Source organism: Sphaeramia orbicularis, chromosome 21 (assembly GCF_902148855.1).
Source record: "Sphaeramia orbicularis chromosome 21, fSphaOr1.1, whole genome shotgun sequence".
In the NCBI taxonomy this organism is placed as follows: domain Eukaryota; kingdom Metazoa; phylum Chordata; class Actinopteri; order Kurtiformes; family Apogonidae; genus Sphaeramia; species Sphaeramia orbicularis.
The window spans coordinates 11,092,431-11,111,283 of record NC_043977.1 but is presented as its reverse complement, the minus strand read 5'-3'; the positions used below and the strand labels follow the sequence as shown (position 1 = coordinate 11,111,283).

At 46.2% G+C, this 18,853-nt stretch overlaps 1 protein-coding gene across 1 annotated transcript; it reads right to left on the bottom strand.

Moving 5' to 3' along the window:
• Positions 1-321: 321 nt before the first annotated feature.
• LOC115411947 (trichohyalin) lies at positions 322-18,374 on the bottom strand. The gene is made up of 31 exons (XM_030124251.1): positions 18,154-18,374; positions 17,554-17,611; positions 16,921-17,069; positions 16,263-16,406; positions 15,604-15,681; positions 14,920-14,990; positions 14,665-14,830; positions 14,466-14,572; positions 13,641-13,976; positions 13,372-13,480; positions 12,996-13,136; positions 12,759-12,907; positions 11,529-11,678; positions 11,210-11,441; positions 10,972-11,118; positions 10,791-10,900; positions 10,459-10,600; positions 10,191-10,384; positions 9,849-9,976; positions 8,957-9,441; positions 7,364-8,473; positions 6,518-7,330; positions 6,086-6,466; positions 5,438-5,569; positions 4,981-5,361; positions 4,814-4,909; positions 4,497-4,649; positions 3,335-3,484; positions 2,828-2,881; positions 898-954; positions 322-816 (listed from the first exon to the last, which is right to left on the bottom strand). Exons 3-31 carry the CDS (start codon positions 17,059-17,061, stop codon positions 589-591), a joined length of 6,585 nt encoding a protein of 2,194 aa, XP_029980111.1. The 5' UTR covers positions 17,062-17,069; positions 17,554-17,611; positions 18,154-18,374; the 3' UTR covers positions 322-588.
• Positions 18,375-18,853: the final 479 nt, after the last annotated feature.

The following is an 18,853-nucleotide window of genomic DNA, read 5'->3' as shown; positions in this document are numbered from 1 at the left end:
CAGAGGCAGAGGAGTCTGGATTCACCCAGACCTGAAGAGGACACAGAGACCTGGACCCTGTGGATGCTATTACACCTGAACCCTAATGACACTGATCACTGAAGGGTTATTTATATAGGATGTGACAGGTTTATGTTGTTGTGTTTGTTCCATTGATATTTGGTCTGTTGACCAGATGTGTCCATTGGTGGTTTTGACTTTTATTTCTGGGTCCAGGTCTGTTTGATGTTCAACTGCTGATAAAACTTATGTACATTTACATAAATTCTCTGTTGAAATATGCTCGTAAAGGTTTTATGTTGAAGTTAAGAACAAAACTCATTCATGTTTTTTAAAAAAAATCTTTGATTTTATTGAACTATACACAAACGCTGAGCTCTGAGGATCGCGGGAAATGTAGTTTATCAATAGCTCAGATTTACATCAAAAGTGAGAAAAAATGAAAATAAATACAAATAAATAATTCTATAAAAACTGTAAACATATTTAAACTGACTGATAATTAAACCACGCCCTCTAGTAACTTCAGCCAATCACAGTACAGATGCAGTTTGTTTTTGGTCAAAGCTTTGGTTTTTGGTTTCACTATTACGATTGGCTGAGGGACATCCTAAGCTCCTCCTCCCTTAGGCTGTGGTCCAATCGCTGCGTCTCAGACTCCAGAACAGACGGGATTGGACACCGTGTGACCTCCGTCAGTGAATCGGTGAGGTCACTCCGCAGCGACAGCAGCCATTGGCTGTTTTTAGATGAACGTTGGATAAACTCTGCCTTCTGCTGCTGATCCACAGCCAATGAGAGGCGGAGCTGAGACACCTGATTGGACGACACACAGTGACATCATTATCACCTGACACATCCCACACTGGTTCTCCTCCCTCTTTTGTGGTGACTCACCTGGTCCTCCAGCTCCCGAACCATGAGCCTCAGGCGCTCTTCTTCTGTGGTGTCAGACTGAGGATGAGAGCACACTTTTAAGAACGAAACGAACCGCAACAGAACAAAACCACAGTAGAACAAAACCACAGTGGAACAGAACCACTGTAGTAAAGAACCAAAGAACAGAACTGAAGAACAGAACCATAGTAGAACAAAACCACAGTAATAATGATAATGGATTAAATTTCTATTGCACTTTTCAAGGCACCTAAAGTGCTTTACATTACTGATCCATTATTCATTCGCTCACACATTCACACTCTGGTGGTGGTAAACATCTGTATCCACAGCTGCCCTCGGGTAGGCTGACGGAAGCACGGCTACCAATCCGTGCCGAACAGTGACCACCACTGAACATTCGTACGCATTCATACACCAGTGTGAGTGACACTGGAGACAAGGTGGGTGAAGTGTCTTGCCCAAGGACACAACGGCAGGGATTTGAACCGCCAACCCTTTGGTTATTGGACAACGTGCTGTACCTCCTGAGCCACTCAACTCAGAGCTGCGATGTACTGGTTCTTGCCTTCGCCTTACTTACCATGGGTACAAACTGAAAGTACCTGCACCGAAGGCCTGTGTCCTCACACTTTTTTAGATTCTGCCCCCGTCAAAAAACAATAAAATTTCCATCTATACAAGGTGAACAAACTATTGTCATTTTAAGAACTTAGAAACAAATATGGTATACCAAAGACACACTTCTTCAAATATTTACAGCTAAGGAGTTACACTTACTCACAGACACATTCTAAAACACATCCTCCTTTGTCCATATTGGAAGATGGGATAAATGCATTGGCAAAGGTCAAATGTCCTTACTCTATAAAATACTAGCTAAAAATCACAAAGATTCTACTGAGTACAAGAGAATGCAATGGATACTGGACCTGCAAAAAGATGTCTGGGAGGAAGATTGGAGTGATATAAGCTCAAGCGCTCAACTCCTAACAATAAACACCCATCTTAAACTGGTCCAGTATAACTGGATTATGAGGACATATGTTACTCCAGCTAGACTGAATAAGATGAATTTGAATATTCCTGATATCTGTGTTAAATGTAATACAAAAGAGGCACTTTACTTCAATGCTTGTGGAATTGCCCTGATATATGAAAGTTATGGAATGAAGTCTGGAATGTAGCTCTCAAATGACCCTGAACCCTGTTCCTATCTGCCCTGAACTATGCATTCTAAATTTGTACCCCGAGGACTGTACACTAAACAGCAAAGAGAAGAAAATGACTGACTTATGTCTAGTACAGGCTAGATGTTCAGTCTCTCTTTGCTGGAAGAATGTTAAAAGCCCCTCTGTTGGCCATTGGCTGAAAGAGCTATCAACACATATAAATAAAATGTATTATTAATAATAATAATAATAATAATAATAATAATAATAATAATAATAACAACAACATGCCTTGTCCTAGAAAAAATAACATACACAATGAAAAAGAAATCAGCCAAATTTCATGAGATTTGAAACCCCTTTTTTTCATTCTTGGAGAACTCTGAACTTGAGGAAACTCTGGAAATGTTAAGGTGATTTATTCATAAGGAATGCCAATTTAACTTTTATGTTAACTACATGATGATGCTAAGCTATTCTAACATCCCACTGATATAATGTCGTTACCCTGGTGGTGTTTTGTTTTTGTTTTTGGGGTGGGGGGGTTTTACTTTACTCTAATTTGACTACATTATGCTTTGTCCAAATGTACTGTAATTGTGATTTGTTAAAACAAAATCAATAAACAACAACAAAAAAGGGGATACTGTTTAAAGTATCAGCAAAAAAGAAATAAAGCAACATGAAAAAGAAACAAAAACAAAAGAAACAAAAAGTAAATAAACAAGAAACATGACAAACACTGAAGTGAATCTGACCTGGGATCTGCTGGTCACTGTCAGCTGTCGGAGCCTCGAACGTTCGTCCTCCACCTCCAACAACAAACAACAAGAAAAACAAGAAACAACAAGAAACAATATAAACAACAAACAACAAAGAACAACAAACAACGATAAACAAATAACAATGATAAATAAAAACTCTAAAAACAACCAACAACCAGGGTTTCTTCTGCTCATCCTCAAAACATGTATTTCACGTGAAAACAACAAAGACTAATGTAACAAAACCCTTCACTAACCCCTCCTACATATGAATAATGTCCAATGGACTTAGCCTTAGCAACCGTCACCAGGCACAGGAAGCATGTCAATCATCCAGATGACCTGAAGGCTGAGGCGTTAACCTTTGAGCCGTCTGATGAACAACCAGTACTGCAGGTAAACCAGAACATCTCAGATGGAACTGGACACCACCAATAGGCTTAGCAACAGTAGCCAAGGGGGGTGGGGCCTATTGAAGGGTCTGGACCCTGGACTTTGTACCTGTCTCAGTGTGTCTCTCAGTGTGTTCCGTTCTTTCTTCAGCTGTTCTTTCTGATTCTCCAGGTTCATGTTCTTCTTGTTCAGTCGTTTCTTATCCAACTCCAACTCAGCGACCAGACGTTGGAGAACCACCAGGCGGTCCATGACTCCCTGAGGACAAGGAGAATGGTCAGAGGAGAACCACAGAGGAGAACTATGGAGGAGAACCACAGAGGAGAACTATGGAGGAGACTCATAAAGGAGAACCACAAGGAACCACAGAGGAGAACCATATAGGAGAACCACAGAGGAAAACTATGGAGGAGAACCATAGAGGAGAACCACAGAGGAGAACCACAGAGGATAACTATGGAGGAGATTCACAAAGGAGAACCACAAGGAACCATGGAGGAGAACCATAGAGGAGAACCACAGAGGATAACCATGGAGGAGATTCACAAAGGAGAACCACAAGGAACCACAGAGGAGAACCACAGAGCAGAACCATAGAGGAGAACCACAGAGGAAAACTAAGGAGGAGAACCACAGAGGAGAACCATAGAGGAGAACCACAGAGGAAAACTAAGGAGGAGAACCACAGAGGAGAACTATGGAGGAGAACCACAGAGGATAACTATGGAGGAGATTCACAAAGGAGAACCACAAGGAACCACAGAGGAGAACCACAGAGGAGATCCATAGAGGAGAACCACAGAGGAAAACTATAGAGGAGAACCACAGAGGAAAACTAAGGAGGAGATTCACAAAGGAGAATCACAAGGAACCACAGAGGAGAACCACAGAGGAAAACCACAGAGGAAAACCACAGAGGAAAACTATGGAGGAGAACCATAGAGGAGAACCACAGAGGAAAACTATGGAGGAGAATCATGATGGAGAGCCACAAGGAACCAGGGAGTGGAACTACAGAGGAGAACCACAAAGGAGTACCATAGAGTAGAACCACAGAGGAAAACTATGGAGGAGAACCACAGAGGAGAACTATGAGGAGAACCGCAAGGAGAACCACAGAGGAGTACCATAGAGGAGAACCACAGAGGAGAACAACGGAGGAGAACCGTGACGGAGAACCCCAAGGAACCAGGGAGTGGAACTACAGAGGAGAACCACAGAGGAGTACCACGTGAGAATGAAACAGAGCTAAAACTCCTCCTGGACTCACAGGGTCTGTGTTAGGCTCCACCCCCTTGTTCTGCTCCTGTTGGTGGGTTCTCTCTCTGTAGCCAATCAGAGCAGCCTCTGTTTTCTCCAGAGCCAATCGGACGCGGTCTCTGTCCTGGCTCAGCTCGTCCGTCCTCTGAGTCAGACTGTAAACCTGAAACCAGAAACACATCACTGCCCTGAAGCATCATGGGAAATGGAGTATCCTGGGAGTGAAAGCTGGAGGGGAGACCAGAAGACATTACCATGGCGACGACGTCTCACAAGGAACAAGTCATGTGACTTATAAACAACTCATTACACTGTTGATCAGGTTACCTGCGCCTCCTTCTCCATCAGCTGCCTCCTGCTGTCCTCCCTCTCTTGCAGCAGAGAGGAGATCTGCTCCTTCAGAGAGGAGGTCTGCTGCTGCTCCTACAGAAAACACAAAACATTTGAACAGTTTTCACAGTCTGGATGGTGTTTCTAAACAGACTCCTCCTCACCTCTGCTCCCCCTCTTCCATCCGTCTCCTCCTCCAACATGGCTGCCATGCTTGTGATTCGGTTCAGCTCAGCCCAACTCTTCTCTGCCTCCTTCACCTCCTGCAGCTCCCTCTGAGCCTCCTCCACTCGCCTCCTCCACTCCTCCTCCCTCTGCTTCAGCATCTGGATCTCTGCCTGCATGGTTTTCACCTTCTCCTGCTTCACCTCCTCTGCCTCTTTCTTCACCTCCTGCAGCTCCTCCAGCAGTTCTCTCCTCCTCCTCTCCAGAGCCCTAACTCTGGCCCTCAGCTCCTCCACCTCCCCTTTGTCTTCTCTCCTCTGCAGCTCCTCCTTCCTATCCTTCAGAGTGCTCCTCAGACGTTCCCCCTCGGCGTGGCTCTCCTGTAGAAAACAGTGGAATGGTTAAAGGGAGTCCGCTGCTGGTCACCTGTGGTACGCCACTGTAAACACAAGGTACCTGAAGGAGGCGTTTGAGTGCAGTCAGCTCTTCCAGCCCCACCCTCAGGCCCTCTTTCATCTGCTGCCGCTCCTCTTCCTTCTCCTTCAGCTCCTGCAGGGCCTGCTCCCTGCTTTGGTTCAACTGGGATACCTGAACACACCACACGAACATCTAAATACACCACGAGTACCTGAACACACCTCGGGTGGATATTCAAACATGAATGCACCACAGTAAAACTTTCAAACATTGACACCTGAATGCACCACAGGAAGACATGAACACCTGAACACACTACAGTAACACATTCAAACATTGACATCTGAATGCACCACATAAACACCTTAATGCACCACAGGACCATGTTCAAACATTAACACATCACAGGAAGACGTTAAAATATCAACACCCAAACTTACCACAAAAACACATTCAAACACTGACACTTGAACACATCACAGAGACACTTTACTGAACATGTATCATTGACGTACACAGTGGAAGTTGTGTTTTACTGACTGTTTCATTCACTCAGCCTCAGGTGTTGTTACACCTGTATGTAGTTTCCCACATACAGTGAACAGGTCTGTCGTCATGGATACATATTACTAGGCTAATGTTACACAGGTTCTGGTTAATGTGAGTATGAAGATGTTCAACACTGACCTGCTCCCCCAGTCTCTGCTGTTCTCCTCTCAGCTCCTCCTGCACCTCTTCCTTCTGTCTCCTCTCCATCTGCACCTCCTCTTTGAGTTCAGACACCTCCTTTCTTTGTTTTTTCAGCTCCTCCTGCACCTCCTCCTTCTGTCTCCTCTCCATCTGCACTTCCTCTTTGAGTTCAGACACCTCCTTTCTTTGTTTTTTCAGCTCCTCCTGCACCTCCTCCTTCTGTCTCCTCTCCATCTGCACCTCCTCTTTGAGTTCAGACACCTCCTTTCTTTGTATTTTCAGCTCCTCCTGCACCTCCTCCTTCTGTCTCCTCTCCGTCTGCACCTCCTCTTTGAGTTCAGACACCTCCTTTCTTTGTTTTTTCAGCTCCTCCTGCACCTCCTCCTTCTGTCTCTTCTTCGTCTGTACCTCCTCTTTGAGTTCAGATACCTCCTTTCTTTGTTTTTTCAGTTCCTCCTGAACCACCTCCTTCTGTCTCCTCTCCATCTGCACCTCCTCTTTGAGTTCAGATACCTCCTTTCTTTGTTTTTTCAGTTCCTCCTGAACCACCTCCTTCTGTCTCCTCTCTGTCTGCACCTCCTCTTTGAGTTCAGACACCTCCTCTCTTTGTCTTTTCCACTCCTCCTGCACCTCCTCCTTCTGTCTCCTCTCCGTCTGCACCTCCTCCTTGAGTTCAGACACCTCCTGTCTTTGCCTTTTCAGTTCCTCCTGCACCTCCTCCCTATGTAGTCTCTCCTTTTGTGCTTCCTCCTCGAGTTCAGACAGCTCCTTCTGTCTCCTCCTTAGCTCTTCTTCTGCTCTATCCTTTAACTCCTGCACCTCCTCCATCTGTCTCTGCTTCTCTTTTCTACTTATCTGCTCCTCTGCCCTCTGCTCCTCCTTCTGTTTCACCTCCTCTCTGACAGATATAAGCTTCTTCTGTATCTTCCTCAGCTCTTCTTGCACTTCCTCCCTACGTACTCGCTCATTTTGTGCCTCCTCCATGAGTTTAGATACCTCGTCTCTCCTCCTCTGTTCCCGCTTCCCCTCCTCTCTGAGAACTGCGACCTCCTCTATTCTTGTTTTCAGCTCCTCCTGTACCTCCTCTCTCTTTACTCTCTCTCTTTGAGCCTCCTCTTTAATTTCAGACACCTCCTCCTGTCTCTTCCTCATTTCATCTTGTGCTTTATCCCTTTCTGTGTGCACCTCCTCTCTCAGAGCTGCCACCTCCTCCCTTTTTCTCCTTAACTCCTCCTGCACCTCCTCCCTTTTTCTCCTTAACTCCTCCTGCACCTCCTCCCTCCTCATTTGTTCCCTTTGCACCTCTTCCCTCTTCCTTCTCTCTCTCTGCACCTCCTCTCTGAGTGCAGACACCTCCCTCTCCCTCCTCTTCAGTTCCTCTACCACCCCACGCTTCTCCTCCTCGAGCTCCTTCAATGTGGACCTCCCCCTCTCCTCCTGGAGGAGGTGTTGAGCTCTCTCAGTTTCCTTCAGCCTCCTTTGCAGACTCCTACGCTCCTCCCTCAGTTCCTCTTCTAACCTCATTAGCTCCTCTTTTTGCTCCTTCACCCCTTCCTCCATTTCCTTCTCTCTATGCTCCAGCCTCCTCCTCTCCTCCCTTGCTCTCTTTAGTGCCTCCTTTTCTCCCTCCTGCTCTTCCTCCATTTCCTGCACTCTCTCCTCCAGCCTCCTCTTCTCCTCTTCCATCTCCATCACCTTGTTTTCCAACCTCCTCCTTCTCCTCTCCTCCTCTGCCCTCCTCAGCACCTCCCTCTGCCTCCCCTCTTCCTCTCTCTCTTCCATTGTGGCTCTGAGCTGTTGCACCTCCTCCTCCTGCTCCTTCAGGATTTTGGTTAGTTTTTCCGCCTCTCTTGCTTGCCGCTCAGCCTCCTCCTTCCACTCCTTTACCTCCTCCTCCAGCCACTCGCAGGCCTCCTCCTGCTCCCTGGCTCTCCTCCATGCTGCCTCCCTCTGGGCCTGTGCCTCCTGCATCTCCCTGTTTTGTGAGGAGATCTTGAACTCCTTCTCTCCTCCCTCCCTTCTCTCCTCTTCCAGGAGCACCTGGGTCTCCCTCAGCAGTGCCTCTAACTGCACCTCCAGCACCTCCTTCTTCTTCAGTCTGTCCTCCACCTCCTGCCGCTCCTTCACTCCCTGCTGCTCCCTCTCCTCTGCCTCCTTCAGCTGCTCCTTCAGCCTCTGCACCTCCTCCTCCCGCTCCCGCACTGCACTCATCTGCCGCTCCAGGCTGTGCTCCCTCCGCTCCACCTCCTTCCTTGCTTCCTCCAGCTCCTCCTCTGCTATGCTGACCTTCACTGTCAGCAGCTCCTCCTGTGCCTCCTTCTGCTCCTTCAGTCTGTTCACCTCCCGTTCCTTCTGTGTCCTCAGTCTCTTCACCTCCTTCTCCAACTCCTCCTCCTTTTCTTTCTTAAGTCTCTTCACTTCCTCCTCCTTTTCTTTGTTTAGTCTCTTCACCTCCTGCTCCACCTCCTCCACCTTTTCTTTTGTAAGTCTTTTCACCTCCTCCTCCTTTTCTTTGTTTAGTCTCTTTATTTCTTCCTCCTTTTCTTTCTTAAGTCTCTTCACCTCCTCCATCTCCTCCTCCTTTTCTTTCATAAATCTCTTCACCTCCTCCTTTTCTTTGTTTAGTCTCTTCACCTCCTCCTCCTTTTCTTTCCTAAGTCTCTTCACTTCCTCCTCTTTTTCTTTCTTTAGCCTCTTTACCTCCTCCTCCTTTTCTTTGTTTAGCCTCTTCACCTCAAACTCCAACTCCTCCTCCTTTTCTTTGTTTAGTCTCTTCACCTCCTCCTCCACCACCTCCTCCTTTTCTTTCTTAAGTCTCTTTATCTCCTCCTCTTTTTCTTTCTTTTGTCTTCTCACCACCTTCTCTACCTCCTCCTCTTTTTCTTTCATTAATCTCTTCACCTGCTCCTCTTTTTCTTGCATTAATCTCTTCCCCTCCTCCTCCCTCTCCTCCTTCTCTCTCTCCAGTCTCTCCATCCGGTCACAGAGTGCCTCTATCTCTACCTCCCTCTGCTCCTCCTCCGTCCTCCGCCTGTCCTCCATTCTCTTCATCTCCTCCCTCAGTCTCTCCACTTCCTCCTGCATCTCCTCCTTCTCCTCCATCAGTCCATCTATGCGCCTCCTCAGCACCTCCACTTCTCCATCTCTTGTTCCCAGCTCCACACTCAGCTCCTCTCTCTCTCTCTGCCAGGCCTCCTTCTCCTCCTTCCTCTCCTCTTCATCCTGCCACCTCCTGCTCCTCAGCTGCTCCACCTCCTCCCTCAGCTCCTCCCTCTCCTCCTCACTCTTCGCTCTCTCCTCCTGTTGCTCGGAGGTCGTTCTCTCCAGCTCTGCCTTCAGACAATCGATCTCTCCTTCAGAAGAAAAATAAAAAGTCCTTACATGTAACTTTTCAAAATAAGAGCACAATTAGAAACTAAAATCTGAGTACATTTCAAAATAAAAGCTGATATCTTATTTTACAAAATACAAATACTATGAATTCACAAACTAAAAAATGTTTTAGAATTACAGGTTCTGGGTCTGGATAAGAGGTTCTCCTTCTGGATAAGTTTTACATTTCAAAATAAAATTGCTTTCATAATAAAAGGGCCTGTATTTTTCAGAATAAGAGCTCATAGATTTCTAAATAAAAACAGTAGTAGATTTCAAATTAAAAGCACCATTACAAATTAGTTTTTAAAAAACACATCAGTACAGCCACGTTTGTTCCACCTGGGTGTCATGTGATGCATCATGTGATGTGTCATGTGATACTGACCGTGCAGAGCGTCCTTTGCCTGTCGCAGCGTGAGCAGGTGCGTGTGCAGCCGACAACGGTCGCTGTCGACATCTGACAGCTGCTTCTGTTGCTCACCGAGTGTCCGATGGAGAGACACCGACATACACCTGAGGAACACCGCACCCATGAGTCATGTGACCGCCTCAGGCCCATTACATCCACTCAGATGCTGTGTAAACATTATCGCCCAGTAACTGTTGTGGACAGGTGAGACTACCCAGGTTATCTGCATCAGTTAACTGTTCACTAGTCCAACCATCAGAACTCATCTCCTGATGAGGAGGAGCACCTTTTGGCTCCTCTTCCTCCAGGTTAGGTTACCTGAGCTGCTTTATCTCCTCCTCCAGCTGCTCTCTGTGCCTGTGCAGAGCCTCCTGCTCCTCCTGCTGTCTCCTCCTCTGTCTCTGCTGCTCCTCCTGTTGACGCTCCTTCCTCTTCGCCTCCTCCACCACCTGTCGCAGCTGCTCCTGCACCTCCTTCAGCTCCATGTGCACCGCGGCATGCTGGGAGGACAGCTGGGGATGGACACACACATCAGCAGGTGCGATCTAAGTGTATATAACATAGTATATATCCGCCTCCTCCCCACCTCCTCCAGCTGCTCTGCTCCCCTCTCCTTCTCCTCTGTCAGAGACTCCACCTGCCTCTCCTTCTCCTCCATCTGTCGCTCCATCTCCATCTGATGCTCCTTCAGCTGACGGAGCTCCTGGAGATCCAGCTCCCTCTGAACCCTGGACAGAACCCAAACAGAATATAGAACTGATGGACGACATAAAACCTACCTCAGGAGGAATAACACGGTTCAAATCAAACAAAACAACATTAGAACTGGATCCAAGCCCAGCATCAAAAGACTGTAACCTGGACTAAAGGCTCTGGTTCTGGTTCTAGTTTGCAGGTTTGTTGTGTAGACCAACTCACCTGAACTGAGTACAGTCCATGTCCAGTGTTTTGACGTCCCGTTGTAGAGAGCTAACCTCTGACCTCAGAACCTGCAGCTGTGACTGGCTGTTGGACAGGTCAGTCTCAGTCTGAAACAAAACAATGGTCAGACAGACGGACAGATAGACATGAACAGACAGTTGTGGACATGTCTCCATACCTGCAGTAGCTGTTTGTTCATCTCTCTTTTATCTGCGACCAGAGCTGAGTTCATGGCGGCAATTTTGTCCAAAGCGTCTCGTCCCTCCTCCACCTCACGCTTCAACACACACTCGGAGGATGAAAGATGCAGCATGTCTTCCCTGCACTGAAACAGGTCCATGGCACATGAAGACGTGATGTCCATGAAGGTTTTGGACAGTAAATCCAGTCAAAAACACCTGGTGGGTGGGGCTTACCTTGCGCAGGGCATCTCTGGCGTCTGCAGCCTCTTCCTCTGTCCTCTGTCTGTCCAGCTGCTCTCTCTCCAGTGCCCCCTGCAGGAGAGATACAATCATCAGAACCAGTACCAGAACCAGAGCAGAACCGTGGTATGCCCGTGTTACTGTGACCTTCAGACGGTGGATCTCTAGTCGGTGCAGGGTTTCTCTCTCTGTCAGATGGACATTTTCCAGTAGCTCTACCTCCGCCCTGAAACCGACCACAGCGACAGGACTCAGCTCGGTTTGGATGGTACCAAACCCGGTACCGACCCGGCACCTCCTCACGTCTACGTACCGTCTGTGCGTCTCCTCCTCTAGCTGTCGGCTCCTCTCCTCCTGTCTGTCTCTGTCTCTCCTCAGTCTGTCCACCTGTCTCTTCAGCTCCTCCTCCCTCCTCATCACCTCCTCCACCTGCAGACGGAGGGCAGCCGACGCCTCCCGTTCCCTAGGCAACCACCACAGACGTTTTATTACTACCTCACATAGTTGAACCATAAAGGTCCACAGACGGGGCCGAACATCAAACACTAGAATCTGTTTTAAAAAAAACATTTCATTCACTTCCTGTTTGAGTCTTTTGTCAAGGAACAATAAATAATAAAACCAAACATCAGATGAGACGTGGAGTAAATCTGGTTTAACTCTGTCCCCATTACACATTTAACCCCACCCCAGTCAAACAAAATTCCAAATTCTGCATAGAAAGACTTCAGCTAACTCAGGACTTCTGCTATGCTGGCCATGCTGCTACCTTCTTTGCTACTTGAACTACCACCGACATACTTTTACTTGACGGGTTATATATACAGATGGGTTTAAGTTCATTTGTGCATGGTTGTAGGGTCCTCCTAAACCAAGCTGCTATCTTGGACTGGCTCCACCCTCTCTCATCTTAATTATATTTTTAATCTAAATCATTCCACAGTCAAATGTAAATACACAAACAAAAGTAAAATTACAACATGTTGATGTAAATAAACTCTGTCCAATAGTTGAGTCCATGTTCTAGAGTCCAAATGTTTGTCCTTCTAAATGAACACAATAGATTTATGTTAGTTTATACAAATGAATGGATCTGACTGTTACACAGACGCTAAAATAAGTTTAATGTGGTTTGAAAGGATTTTGTGCATCTTTTTTACATTTATAATTGAGCGATACAGCTACAGTAGTTATGTATTTAGTGGTTTATTGCACTTTTTTAATGAATTCAATTAGTTGTTAAAGACTTACTACATACATAATAAACTGTCAGATAAAAGGATTTCAAATTAAATGGATGCAAATTAAAGTGCTCCAAAAAATGTCACTAGTGTAAGTCTAAATGTACAGATGTGCTGTGGACGTGTTCTATGGACAAAAGAGGTCAAAGGTTAAAACTGTACTTTAGACTCTGTCTGTAAAGGCTTTAACTTCATGTGTCTTTGGTGTACGTTCACGTTATTGATTTATTCTGTATGTGGTCCGTCCACTGTCTGTTGTATTAGACTGAAGGTGGAGGACGTTGTGTCTGTTGTGTCTCCACCTGCTCAGAGTGTCCACAGTGTGTGTGAGCTCCAGCTGTGTGTGTTGGATTTGTGCGTCCAGTTGTTGTTTGTCATCTTCTAGTTGAGTCACTCTGAGCTGCAGAGAAAATTTGTCCTCAGAGAGATGCCGCATGGAGAGCTCCGCCCCCTGCGCACACAAACACACAGCACGCTGAAACATCAGACACACACAGACACTGTGACCATGACCTTCGACCTGCAGTGGAGCCACTGACCTGCAGCTCTTGGTGTCTCCACTGGAGGACGCTCTCAGCCTGGGCGAGGACAGACAGCAGAGAAGACAAATCCAGACTGAGGATGTTGTCTGATTGGACGGACAGGGATGAACCCACATTGGCAGCGTTAAGGACTCTGGACTGAGACACAGTGAACACACCTGTTATTGGACACACCAGTGGGTTATCAACAGTTGGGCAGTCAGTTATTGGCTGCTGGGTTATCAGCCATTGGGTGGTCGGTTATCGGCCGTTAGATTATCGGCCGTTGGGCGGTCGATTATCGGCCATTGGGTTATCGGCAGTTTGGGCGGTCGATTATCGGCTGTTGGGTTATTGGCTGTTGGGCGGTCAGTTATTGACTGATCAGACTCACCAGTTTAACCACCGCCTGGCTGACGGACTCGAGCCTCCTTTGGGTCTCTAACAGAGCCTCCTCTTTTTGGACGTTCACCGACTGGAGAGACTGAGACAGCACCGCTATCCTGACAGGGGAACGGACAATACTTACAACCAACATCGTTGATAACATCATTTCAACCTGTAGTCACTGTCTGGATTAAATAGTTCTATAAAAACTACATGAAATTCATTCTAGACTCAGTTTGTCAATATTCAAATATTTGTTCAGAAGTCTGCACTTACTGCTCTTTCAGCTGGGAAACTTCAGCCTCCTGCACAATCGCCGCCGCCTCCTCCTCCTTCTCCTCCTCCTTCTCCTCCTCCTCCTCCTCTTTGAGCTCCAGCTCCTCTAAAGATAAAGGTCCCAGAGTGGAGGAAATGAGAGGAGCCACAGAGGACGAGGAGGGAGGAGGAAGAGCCAGAGTGGATGAGAGAGGAGGAGTAGGGAGGAGGGAGGAGGTCAGCGGAGGAGGAGGGGGCAGTAGAGGGAGGGAGGAAGGTCTAAGTAGGAGGGAGTCACATGAGGAGAGGAGAGACAAAGACAGACGGGAGAAGTCGGCTCGGAGCTGCCATAGATCTCTAGACGGGAGCAGACAGGAGGGAGGAGACAGGAGAAGGGGACAAAGGAAGACAGGGGGAGGGGACAAAGGGAGACAGGAGAAGGAGACAGGAGAAGGGGACAAAGGGAGACAGGAGGAGGAGACAGGAGGAGACGTGGTAAATAAATGAGTTATTAAATAACTGGATCCAGGCCTGTTAGGAACCATCATTTGCAGCCAATCAGAGAAAAGACAGTCACACGTTCTGAACTGAACTGAGCTGTAGACATAAACGGACAGATGTCCACCTGTGAGGAGGAGTTCTGAGGTGGGCAGTACCCGTTACCAGTACCCGGGGGGGGGGGGGGGGTAAACCCGTCAGAGGGGGGCGTTACCAATCAGAGGGGACCTTAGCCATCAGAGGGGGGCATTACCCCTCAGAGGGGGTGCTACCCATCAGAGGGGGGTGCTACCCATCAGAGGGGGGTATTATCGGTTGGGGGGTGTTACCCATCAGAGGGGGCGTTACCTGTCAGCAGCAGTTTTCACGGTATGACAATGTTGTCTGAGGGCGACCACAGACCTCCAGACCGCCAGGAGACGAGTCTGCTCCTGAACCATGTGTCCTGAATGACACTAAACACACACCAAGAACACACATCATACACATACAAAAAACATCCCATCTGACATCTGAAGACTTAAGGTAAACCAGTCAGAAAGCAGACCTCTCTCTCTCTCTGCCAGGCTGCCTCTCTAAGCTCCGCCTCCTCCACTGCTCTGGTCCAATCAGTTGTCAGTTTCTGCAGGTCCACTTTCAAAGCCTGAACGTCCTCCTCTGATTGGCTAAGCTCCTGCCTGAGGAGAGCGTTGGTATCTGCCAGACCAACTGACCTACAGAAAGACAGACACACAGACAGACAGGTGTGAGGCCTCAGTATGACCTGCAGTCACCAAGGGGTGATGAGTGGGCGGATACACACCTCTGCTGTTCCTCCTCCAGCCTGATGAGGGCACTCTCCAATGAGTCACTGTGTTCATCTCTGACCCTCCGCTACAACAAACAACAACATGACCACTGTGCACAGACACTGCAGTACCACTACTTTACTACAGTATAGTACTAGTACTGTAGTAGTAGTACAGTGGTACTGGTGCAGTATTAGTAGTAGGTGAAGCATAGTAGTATTGGTGCAGTACTACAATAATAGTAGTAATAGTAGTAGTAGTAGTGCATTAGTATTAGTAATAGTTGTAGTTGTGCAGTAGTATCTACAGTAGTAGTACAACAGTAGTTTTGGTGCCATTGTACCTACCGCAGTAGTACAACAGTAGTTTTGGGGCAGTAGTACCTACAGCAGTAGTACAACAGTAGTTTTGGTGCCATAGTACCTCCACTAGTAGTACAACAGAAGTTTTGGTGCCGTAGTATCTACAGCAGTAGTACAACCGTAGTTTTGGTGCAGCAGTACCTACAGCAGTAATACAACAGCAGTTTTGGTGCAGTAGCACCTACAGCAGCAGTACAACAGTAGCTCTGGTGCAGTAGTACAACAGTAGTTTTGGTGCAGTAGTACAACAGTAGTTTTGGTGCAGTAGTACAACAGTAGTTTTGGTACAGTAGTACCTACAGCAGTAGTACAACAGTAGTTTTGGTGCAGTAGTACCTCTGTGCTGATGAGTTGTGCATGTTCCTCCTGTAGTTGTTCCTCCAGATGCTGAACTCTGTCTCTGTACTCCATCACCTGAACACAACAACGACAACCATGACAACAAACACTGGTCCTGGACCTCTCAAGTATTCCTGGTGTTGTTGCTATTCTTGTGGTGGTCATCGTTGTAGTTGGTGTGGTTGTTGGTGCTGTAGTGGTTGTCATTGTTGTGGTGGTTGTTGTTTTTGTTGTGATGATTGTTGTTTTTGTGATGGTTGTGATTGTGGTTGTTGGTGGTGGTGTGGTGGTTGTCATTGTTGTGGTGGTTGTTGTTTTGGTGGTTCTGATTGTCGTTCTGGTGGTTGTGATTGTAGTTGTTGTGGTGGTGGCGGTTGTTGTTGGTGCTGTGGTGCTTGTCATTGTTGTGGTGTTTGTGGTTGTTGTTTTTGTGGTGGTTGTTGTTTTTGTGGTGGTTGTTGTTTTGGTGGTTCTGATTGTGGTTGTGGTGGTTGTGATTGTAGTTGTTGTGGTGTTTGTGGTTGTTGCTTTTATGGTGGTTGTTGTTTTTGTGGTGGTTGTGATTGTGGTTGTTGTTGGTGTGGTGGTTGATGTGGTTGTATTGGTTGTCGTTGTGGTCATTATCGTGGTGGTTGCCACGGTTACTGTGGTGGTACCTTGTTCTGCAGCCGGTGAATGAGCAGGGCCTGGCGGGCCTCCCTCTCCCTGGACGCCCTCACCTTCCTTCTCCACTCTCTCTGCTCCCCCGCCCCCTCCATCTGAAGAGACAGGAGGAGGGATGGAGACAACAACTGGGACAACTAGACAGATAGATAAACAGACAGAGAGAGGTGTGTTTAGTGAAGATGAAATGACAACTATAAATACAACAAACATAGTGTAAAAGACTTTAAAAAACATCAGCTTCTGTCTGGAAATGATCAGAACAGAATCACATTCAGGACTGAACAACACAACACACACTGCACAACGACACTCACACTATACAACAACACATACTGTACGAAAACAACTGTACAACGACACACACTGTACAGTATCAGAAACTGACCATAAGACACAGTTTATTTTACTCCAACTTCAACACTGGAACAGTAAAACCACCTTGAACAGATGGACTCTGGGTAAATTAACCATCTACTAGTAGTACTGAGGTACTATTGTGAGTACCACCTTAAACTACCAGAGGTCTCTAGAACCCATTCTGGTCTACAGGACCGGTTCTGGTCTTCAGGACCCGTTTTGGTCTCCTGGTCTTTATCTGGACCTTCAATGTAAAGCTTTGACCCATCTTTAAATGCACCACCTCCTCACCCTGTCACTCAGAGCTCTGTTCCGTGACTCTGCCTCCTCTCTCTCTGCTCGACTCTCTGCCAGCTCCTCCTGCAGTCGACACACCTCCTGCTTTAGCTCCGCCTTTTCCTCTTGCAGGCCAATCAGCAGCTCTGACTCCATGCTTACACCTGTTTTTGGGCGGAGACACTGGACAGTGAGAGGGGAAGAGAGCAGAGCCTACACATTATCACATTTAGTGTTTGAATCCATCATCTCTTATTGATCATTTACTGATTTACAATCATTTGTGCCAAATTAAAACACACCATTAACTTTCATTAGAGCCAGGTTTCATTTGATATTTGTGTTTTCATTATCAGAATAAATGCAGATTAAATACATTGATAAATGAAAAATATTGGTTGATACAGATTGGCGACATGTCTTATATGTGGTTTATTGGAATTGTTCAGGCTTTAACATAGACTCTAACCAGAAAAACAAACTCAGACCAACCAGATGAACACCAGCTCTAACAAAGGCACTTTAAAACCAGTGACTTCAGCTTTTACCAAATGAAACACTTTCATCTGAGGATAAACTGTTTATTTTAGAGAAAATAAAAGGCAGAGTTCATAAACATCCAACAGAACATCAACTAAGCCACCTCACCTCTGAAAGCACGTCCTCAGTCCTCACTGGTCTGCCCGGAAGGAAGGAAATAATCCACCTGCAACACCGAACCACATTATAACCCACCTACAGCCCCATAACACGTTATAACCCACCTACAACACCAAATCACATTATAATCCATCTGAACACCAAACCACATTATAATCCGTTATAATCTGGGACTGGCTGACACGGTGAAGACACCGGATCAGAGTCTTATGCTTCCAGTTTCGTGTGATGTGGTTTTCATCCGGATCGTTGGAGGATTCCGGAGATTCAGAACAGACCCGAGTGGACTTTATTCTCCTAGTGGATCTTTTTTATTCTCGTTTCTGTTTATTTGTGCTGTTTTCTATCAGTTAATTCTAGATTCGGTTAAGATAATAGTTTGTAAATCCAATCAGATTGAGTTGAGATTTAATCCTGATTCTAACCTGCAGACACAGCAGGACCGCACAGAACCGGGTCACAGAGCCCCGTGAGAACCTGAAAAAACACATTTATAACCACAACCAGGTCACAAAGCCCCAAGAGAACCCGAAAAAGCACATTTATCACCAGAACCGGAGTCTAATTATTACAACTACTACTACTCACCGTTAGCCTGTTAGCATGCTAATTGTCCTATACTATCTTAATGAAGGCTAAAAGGTTCAAACCCATGAAGACTCGGCGTCAACCCGCCACAAAGAAAACTTTTAAATCAACATGAAAAACTTTAAATAAAACGATTCATTAAAATATGTCGGTACCGGATTCAAACCTTAACTTTAACCCCGCGAAAGGAAGTGACGTATGACAACAAGCTTCTTCTTCTTTTTCTTGGTTCTGTACTGCTTCGAGCTACCGCCACCTACTGGCGGACTGTTACCGATATGAAGAAATATCTGAATCAAACCGAAGTTTCATGTATTTATTCAACTTATTCTATTTCTTTTACTCATTATATTGATCATTTTTATTGTATTTATTTTGATTATTCTATTTTTTTTAATTTTATTCTATTCCATTATAGTCGAGGGCCGGGGGCCGCCCCCACTTTACTCTATGATTTTACTGATTAAATCTCAGAGGAAATACGATCAAAAAATGATTCTGATCACGATTTCTTTTAGACAATGTAAAAACATGAACCAAACACATCATCACATCTGTCCAATCACAACTTGGGTGACCAGAGGCCACGCCCCCTGGTATGATGTCACACCAGGTGTTTCTAACATTAAATCAAATGGATAAAAACCTGGAAAATTAATAAACATGTAATAATGTGACATGTCTTTCTAAATATTTAAAT

What these genes read in the sequence shown, in the direction of transcription:
- LOC115411947 (XM_030124251.1), bottom strand. Translation starts at nt 17,061, where the DNA reads ATGGAGTCAGAGCTGCTGATTGGCCTGCAAGAGGAAAAGGCGGAGCTA. An exon ending in GAGGAGGAGACGCACAGACG is followed by an intron (nt 11,442 to 11,528) that starts GTACGTAGACGT and finishes GGTCGGTTTCAG; the next exon opens with GGCGGAGGTAGAGCTACTGG. An exon ending in TGAGAGACACACTGAGACAG is followed by an intron (nt 2,882 to 3,334) that starts GTACAAAGTCCA and finishes TTGTTGTTGGAG; the next exon opens with GTGGAGGACGAACGTTCGAG.